General features: G+C 42.4%; 1 protein-coding gene across 1 annotated transcript in view; it reads right to left on the reverse strand.

Moving 5' to 3' along the window:
- Window positions 1-8,283, reverse strand: part of LOC108309272 (amyloid beta precursor protein binding family B member 1 interacting protein) — a 117,405-nt gene that overhangs the window by 64,557 nt on the left and 44,565 nt on the right. The window contains exons 3-4 of the mRNA XM_017535514.2: window positions 3,908-3,979; window positions 1,613-1,700 (exon numbers count right to left, since the gene is read on the reverse strand). Of these exons, the coding sequence (XP_017391003.1) occupies window positions 1,613-1,700; window positions 3,908-3,979 (160 nt within the window). The remainder of the gene's footprint in view (window positions 1-1,612; window positions 1,701-3,907; window positions 3,980-8,283) is intronic.

Raw genomic sequence — 8,283 nt, forward strand, 5'->3', positions numbered from 1 at the left:
AAAAAAAAAAAAAAAAAAAATCCAGAGGAGGACAGAAATAAAACTGGGCATCCTGGATTTCTGTAATTGAACTTCTCTCCTGTTTTGCTTTTCACATTTTTGGTAGGCATTGCAAGTCTTTGGGAAATCTTTTTCAAGAGTTGCAGGGAATTCTCACCAATTTGAAAGTGATTACTTCTTATTATAGTATGAATAGCATATGACCTAAAGATGTCTCCACTAAATAAACACAGAGTTTTTGTTTTATTTTGTTTTGTTTTATTTTGTTTGAGATAGAATCTCACTTTGTTGGCCAGGATGGAGTGCGGTGGCACAAACACAGCTCACTGCAGCCTTGAGCTCCTGGGCTCAAGCAATCTTCTTGCCTCAGCTTCCCAAGTAGCTGGGACCACAGGCACATGCCACCATGCTTGGCTAATTTTTTTTCTTTCTTTTTTTTTTTTTTTTTTTAGAGACGGGGTCTTGCCAAGTTGTCCTGGCTGGTTTTCAAGCTCCTGAGCTCAAGCTGTGCTAGCCTAGCTTGTGTTAGCCTAACTGACGCCATCTTAGCTGTGAGCCTGACAAGCCTCATCTTAGCTTCTCCCTCCCTGCCACAGCCCCCTCAGGTGCATTACTGGGTCACTCTGTACTCAAAGCCCTGAACCGCTGAGGTTTGGGTCACGCTGTTGTTTTCAGTCCTGTAACCACTGTAATTACATTGGCTTGGTGAGCCTACCTGCTATTGTGAACACCCTACCCCCTTGGTGATTGATAGCATAGAAAGTACCCCCTGCTACTCCCCTTGGTAGCCAACAATTCTGGGAACCTTCTGCCTCCTGGTTATCAGCTACCTCCTACTAACTTGCTTGTTCTGCTTCTGTAAAATTCCTCTTTGCCACCCCCCTTCTCTAAGCAAGTTATAAAAAGGAATCAAGCCCCTTCTTCGGGGCCAAGAGAATTTTGAACATTAGCCATCTCTCGGTCGCTGGCAATAAAAGACTCCTGATTCAATCTCAGAGCCTGGTGCTTTCCTTACAACTCGCTCGGTTACAACAAAGCAATCCTCCCGCCTTGGACTCCCAAAGTGCTGGGATCACAAGCGTGAGGCGCCATGCATGGCTGAGAGTTTTGGAGATCAAATAAAGTGACAAGTTCAGGAAAAGTGAAAAAGTGTCAAGTATGCTAAATTAAATGTAAGGATATATTATATATAAATTAAAGTATATTTTAAATAAAATATGAAGTGTCCATTCACATTTATTAATCATTATGAAACAATTCATTTCTATCTCTGAAAGGACATCTCCTTATTAATATTTTTATATACTACTCCTTGTTACTCTATGGGCTTAGTAATAAGAAGAAACTCCCTTTACTTCAAAAAACAAGATCATTTTGAGCCTTTTCACAAATGCAGAATGGTGTTCCCTTTCATTATAGGCAAAAATATCTTCTAGACTCTCTCAATTCAATCCAGACACAGTAAAACCTAGTCTGAAATCCATGAGTTTAACAATGGTATTTTTCATGATGTTTAGGTTCCTTTAATTTAGTTTTCAAATTACAGTTTCATACTGATTTGAATCATCATTACGATATCAAATGGCTTAAGAAAAGAAATTGTTATGCTTACCATTTAAATCTTTAAACCCCACACTGTAGTTAAATTCAGCTCTGGGCGGTTTAGGGTCAGGAGGAGGGAGAGTGTCAACTCCTAAACTCTGTGAAAAAAGATCCCCCCTCAAAGTTATTCACGATACAAACATTTCTGTAGCACATTTTAATCAGCGAGTCAAAAACCATTTATTATTTACACATTTTCTCTTTCAGTATGTTCTCTGAAAACCATATTGTTTCTTGAAAATGTTTTATGTAGTTTTTTCCCCTATAGAAAATTACGGCTTAAAAATATTCTAGAAGGAAGATCTTGAAACAGAATACGGCAATTGAGAGCAATGAGAATGAGGTAGTTAATTTTTATAAGGAACAAATAATTTCTTGTAATGGTGAACACACACACACACGCACACGCACACACACACATATATATAATTCTATAAGGATGTAAGGAATGATATCAAAGAAGTATCCAGTTACTCGGAAGAGAAAAGCTGTTTGACGATGCAGTCTGTCACAGCAAAATGTTTCCTTAGCCTAAAATCTTGAGAACCTACCTGTTTGGCAGGGCTATTTAGCCAAGCAAGCCTATGACTGACTACAACCACTTGGGCAAAACAAAGAAATAGCTAAAACCAAAAGGGCTTTGCATGAAGGCAGGTCCAAGAGTCTCAAAGGCGCCTCTTTCCTATTATTTTTATTTTTTAAATAAAAATGAGAGGGGCAGGGGTCTTACTATGTTACCCAGGCTGGTCTTTCGAAAAAAAAAGAAAAGAAAGGAGGGAAGGAAGGAAGGAAGGAAGGGAGGAAGGGAGGGAGGGAGGGAGGGAGGGAGGGAGGGAAGGAGAAATGTGGCTGCCATCCTAACATCTTTTAATCAACACCCTTTCCTCTAAGCCTACTGTCTTATGTCTTATCCCTTCTTTCATAGAATATAAACCTTTCTAAATCTTACTGGGAATATAAAGTAGATGCTAGCTAGAACTGGTTTATTTTTAATTTTAATTTTAATTTTTTTGAGGAGTCTCACTCTGTCACCCAGACTGTAGTGCAAAGGCACAGTCTCGGCTCACTGCAACCTCCGCCTCCTGGGTTCAGGTGATTCTCCTGCCTCAGCCTCCAGAGTAGCTGGGATTACAAGCGCCTGCCACCATGCCCAGCTAATTTTTGTATTTTTAGTAGAGATGGGGTTTCATCAGTTGGCCAGGCTGGTCTCGAACTCCTGACCTTGTGATCTGCCCACCTTGGCCTCCCAAAGTGTTGGGATTACAGGCATGAGCCACTGCACCCAGCCTAGAATTGGTTTATTTTTCCTAAAATAAATAGTCTTCCAAAACACAGACTATTCATTTATTTTTTTAGAAAGCTTTTGAAGACCTCTATCTTATTTAGGGATATTGGCTTCTTCTTCTTCTGAATAAAATATCAATATTTCATTCAGAAAAGTGATGAGTTGATTACCCTGTCAATCAAAGATGCCTTTATGAGCACACTATAAGACACTCTAAGCTCACCTGACTGTAACCTGGCTGAGGGGCCCCTGGGTTAGCAGCTGCCGGGCCGTAGTGGTACCGACAGTAGGGCTCAGTAGCCTCTGAGTCAATCTGATCTTGATGCTAGGAGCTTTTTTCTCAGTCTATGGCTGAGTGGCTTTCACGTTCCTTTGAGGGTCCTAAGTTCTTACAGGCTAATCATGAGACCACCAAAATTCCCACTTAGTTGTTTAAAATGTAGCATTTCCTCAAGAGTTGGTAAAAGTCTTTACTAAAGATAATATCCAGCCTGGGCAACATAGCGAGATCTCTTCTCTGCAAAGAAAATTAGCCAGGTGTGGTGGCATGCACCTGTAGTCCCTGCTACTTCGGAGGCTGAGGCCAGAGGATCACTTGAGCCCAAGAGGTTGAGGCTGCAGTGAACTGTGATTGTGCCACTGCATTTCAGCCTAAGCAACAGAGTGAGACTCTGTCTCAAAAAAAATCAAACAAAGGTAATATTTTCCTGTGAGTCTTCATAAAGGTAACCACAGGGAAATGGCTTAGGCTGATTGTAGGGGGGTAAGCTTGGGGGTAAATTTCTCTATTGGTACGTTTGGAGACTATGAGCTTGATGTATGTCTGACCAATTTATTAACTGAACTCAAAAAAGTGTTGTCTGGAACAAGCTTTATTTTTTAACCCGTCATTGTTACATCGGAAATATATAATGTTGCCAATCTTCAGGGTTTAAAGGAGACAGCTCCCTTGTCATATTATCATCAAATTCTGCAACTCTATTTTTTTTTCTAATTTGCCAGTTAAAAAGGAAAGTTTACCTGGGTCAGAAGATCCATTTCTCCCAGCAAAGTGCTGAACATTTGGTCTATGTCTTCACTTGACTCACCCATCTGAAAAAGAAAGAAACCGAGATATTAGCAGTCTCATAAAAGCCTGATCCTGGGATACTCTTTGCATCCCTCTCTTTCCCCCAAGAGCCCATCCATGGGTAGCTAAGTTGGGAGAGAAATATATTGAGAAGAAGGCTCATTTTAGCCTGAAATTCCACGCCTGACTTCTATCCAATCTACTTGGTCCAAGATTGTGCCAAACCTTGAGAATTACCTCAGAGCCACAATCTGATTTTTCCAGACTAAATTAGTCTTCTTGGAATCAAAGAAACAGGCTGGGTGCGGTCACTCATGCCTGTAACTCCAGCACTTTGTGAGGCTGAGAAGGCGGATCACTTGAGGCCAAGAGTTTGAGAACAGCCTGGCCAATATGGTGAAAACCCGTCTCTACCAAAATACAAAAATTAGCTGGGTGTGGTGGCATGCACCTGTAATCCCAGCTACTTGGGAGGCTGAGGCAGGAGAATTGCTTGAACCTGGGAAGTGGAGGTTGCACTGAGCCAAGATTGCACCACTGCACTCCAGCCTGGCAACAGAGTGAGACTCTGTCTCAAAAAAACAAAGCAAAACAAAACAAAAACACAACAACAACCTTACACGAAAACGATGTCAGGAGTGATTAAGTGTATTTACCCAATAATTCCCTGCTTTCAAAAGATATCTCTGAAATAATAGATTTTAGTACATTTATTTAGTAGTACTGGTTGACAAACACTTGCGGCTAAAATGGCCACCCTATCAAGTGAAAAGAAATAGAAAGAAAACGTTTTTCACCTTTTAACCTTTCTTTGCCTAAACCAAATGAAGCAATTGCCAAAGAAGAGGAAAAGTTTGTGACAAAATAGGGTGGGACACACTGTGAGGCACAACTGGCTGCTGTTTCCTGACATCTTTGGCAAGGCTGAACTGGGAAGTTAGGAGAGATTACTAGACCTTTGGCCACTAACTGGCAGTATGTAACCTGGCAAAGGTAATCAACTGTCTCACCTGTAACTTGAGAAATTTGCCGCAGACCATTTCTAAGGGCATTTCTTTTCTTTTTTTTTTTTCCTTGAGATGGAGTCGTGCTCCATCATCCAGGCTGGAGTGCAGTGGTGTGATCTCGGCTCACCGTACCCTCCGCCTCCCAGGTTAAAGCAATTCTCCTGCCTCAGTTGCCTGAGGAGCTGGGATGATAGGCACCTGCCACCACACCTGGCTAATTTTTAGTACAGATAGGGTTTCATCATGTTGGCTAGGCTGGTGATGAACTTCTGACCTCAGGTGACCCACCCAACCGTGGGCTCCCAAAGTGCTGGGATTATGGGCGTGATCCACCGCGCCCGCCTCTGAGAACATTTCAAAATGCTCTAAAACACTGTAAGATGAATGCCAATTACAGCTCAAACTAAGAAGCCTGGTGGGTGTAGAGAATCAGTATGCATTATTCAAGCCAAATCACAACATTTACTTGAATTATGTGCAAGCATGTATTTGTGTCTTATCCTTTTTATATGGAAATTTAAAATATGCACAAAAGCAGAGAGAATAATGATTTTCCTGTATACACTGTCCAGCTTTAATAATTTTCAACTAGACTGATCCTTTTCTATCTTCCTACACTAGATAATTTAAAGCAAATATTATTTTTCCAAAAATATTTCAGAATTAAGTGCTAAAAGATAAAGATACTTTCTTCTTCTTCTTTTGTTTTTTTGAGATGGAGTCTTGCTCTTGTTGCCAGGCTGCAGTGCAGTGCTGCGATCTTGACTCACTGCGACCTCTGCCACCTGGGTTCAAGCAACTCTCGTGCCTCAGCCTCCTGAGTAGCTAGAATTACAGGCATGCCCCACCACCCCTGGCTAATTTTTGTATTTTTAGTAGAGACGGAGTTTCGCCATGTTGGCCAGGTTGGTCTGAAACTCCTGACCTCAGGTGATCCGCCTGCCTCAGCCTCTCAAAGTGCTGGGATTACAGGCATGAGCCACTGCACCTGGCTGATATACTTTTCTAAATCATAACCGTAATCCTATTATCTCTTCATATGCGTGTATCTAAAATAAAGCACTTGGCTGAAATAGGCCAAGTCGAGGCACACCTATCTTTCCTTGAAAAAATTATCTTGAAAACTTATAGTTTACCCTTCAAGTGACTTTAATACTTTAGCAGTCACACATTTTTATTTTTAATAGCTCTAGCTAGTCTGGTGTCTTAGTCTCCATATTAAATATGTCCATGAAACAAACTCTGTCATACTAACTTTGCCTTCTTAAAAATGACTCAAATGATTTTCTTTTCTTCTTTTTCTTCTTTTTTTCTTTTTCGAGACGGAGACTCACTCTATCACCCAGGCTGGAGTACAATGGTATGATCTTCCCGGGGTCCAGCAATTCTCCTGCCTCAGCCTCCTGAGTAACTGGGATTACAGGCGCCCGCCAACACGCCTGGCTAATTTTTGTATTTTTAGTAGACATGAGGTTTCATGATATTGGCCAGGCTGGTCTTGAACTCCTGATCTCAAGTGATCTGCTTGCCTGGGCCTCCCAAAGTGCTGGGATTACAGGCATGAGCCACCGTGCCCAGCCAAATGAATTTTAAAATATCACAATTCTTAAAAGTGAAGCGATGTCAATCATGACGATGATAACAGTAATACTTATCTGGCACTAACTCTGTTGCAAGAGCTGTTCCATAAGCCAGTGTTGATATTAGCAACATTTAGCACCCAGGATATGACGCTGAGCAATCAGAACAGATGAGGCTGTAAATTCATTTTGGGTGAATCATGGATATCCTCCAAATATGCACCCTGCAAAGCTAGCACTTGATCTTCCCAAATTATCTTCAACAATTATCTTGGGTTTATCGCTTAGGAAATCTGACATAACGAAATCTTCTTGCTTAATTTTCCATCATATATTTCCCCTTCTCCCTATTTTAAGAAGAAAAAGTCATTTTTTCCCTCCTTCATAACCTTACCGCCCGCACCGACCAGCGGGCATTTTCCATCTGAATGTTCTGCTCCCGGCAATGATTCTTCTTTTGCCCTCCTTCTTGTCTCTCCCTCTTGGGAAACACAAAAGCTACCCTGAGCTACAGGTCACTGGGCATATTCTACAGTCATTTCAAGATTGAAGTTTTACATGTTTTATTTTGGAGGACAGAGGCTTGAATTGCTATGAGATTTTTTTTTTTTTTTTGAGATGGAGTCTCACTCTGTCCCCAGGCTGGAGTGCAGTGGCCCGATCTTGGCTCACTGCAACCTCCGACTCCCTGGCTCAAGGGATTCTCCTGCCTCAGACTCCTGAGTAGCTGGGATTATAGGTATGCGATACCAAGCCCAGCTAATTTTTGTATTTTCAGTAGAGATGGGGTTTCACCATGTTGGCCAGGATGATCTCGATCTCCTGACCTTGTGATCCACCCACCTTGACCTCCCAAAGTGCTGGGATTACAGGCTGAGCCACCGCACCTGGCTGAGGTGTGTTAATTTTCTTTAGTGCTCTATCTGGTGTCCAGTGGAGGAGGTGTCTTGCAGGAGCACGGGAAGTTGTAAAACTGTATTGGCCAGGAGGCAACAGGAGGGGACAAGGAGGGGTTTTCAGTTAAGAGAGGTCTAGACTCCATGGAACAAGAGCATTTCTTAGTAGCAGACACAGCCCAAAGAATCAGGTATACATACACATGGGACAGGGAGGTGTGTGTTTGAATCCAAGGAAGCCACTCAGTGAATGCTGAGGGTCAGACCACACAAAGCAGGCAGGTGAGTGCCCAGGTATAGAAGCAGCAGGTGAGAAAGACACCAAAGGTCCAGGTCCATGAGTGCAGGGAAAGTCAGAGAGGAATCAAACACAGCAACGGTGAAGGATTATGGAAGATACTTGTCCTATTTTGTGTGTATTGTTGGGCTTAAAGTGTTTATGGCAGCTAGAAGAAAGGAAGACACCTGCAGGTGGGCCCCACCCTGGTTCAGGAGGGAAGTCAGCATGAGGAATCCACCCATGGGGTTTTATCCCCACACAGTTGCTTACAAAGTATCTGAATCATATTCTTCTTTCTTTAAATTTCCTACAAGGCTGGGCACAGTGACTCACGCCTGTGATCCTAGCACTTTGGGAGGCCGAGGGGAGAGGATTGCTTGAGACCAGGAGTTTGAAACCATCTGGGCAACGTGCCGAGACTTCTCTACAAAAAGTCAGCCAAGTGGGAACATGTGCCTATAGTCCCAGCTACTTGGGAGGCTGAGACGGGATGATGGTTTGAACCCAAAAGGTTGAGGCTACAGTGAGCTATGATGTTGTCACCGAAGTCCAGCCTGGGTGACA

This window comes from Cebus imitator, unplaced genomic scaffold, assembly GCF_001604975.1.
Source record: "Cebus imitator isolate Cc_AM_T3 unplaced genomic scaffold, Cebus_imitator-1.0 Scaffold92, whole genome shotgun sequence".
Taxonomy (NCBI): domain Eukaryota; kingdom Metazoa; phylum Chordata; class Mammalia; order Primates; family Cebidae; genus Cebus; species Cebus imitator.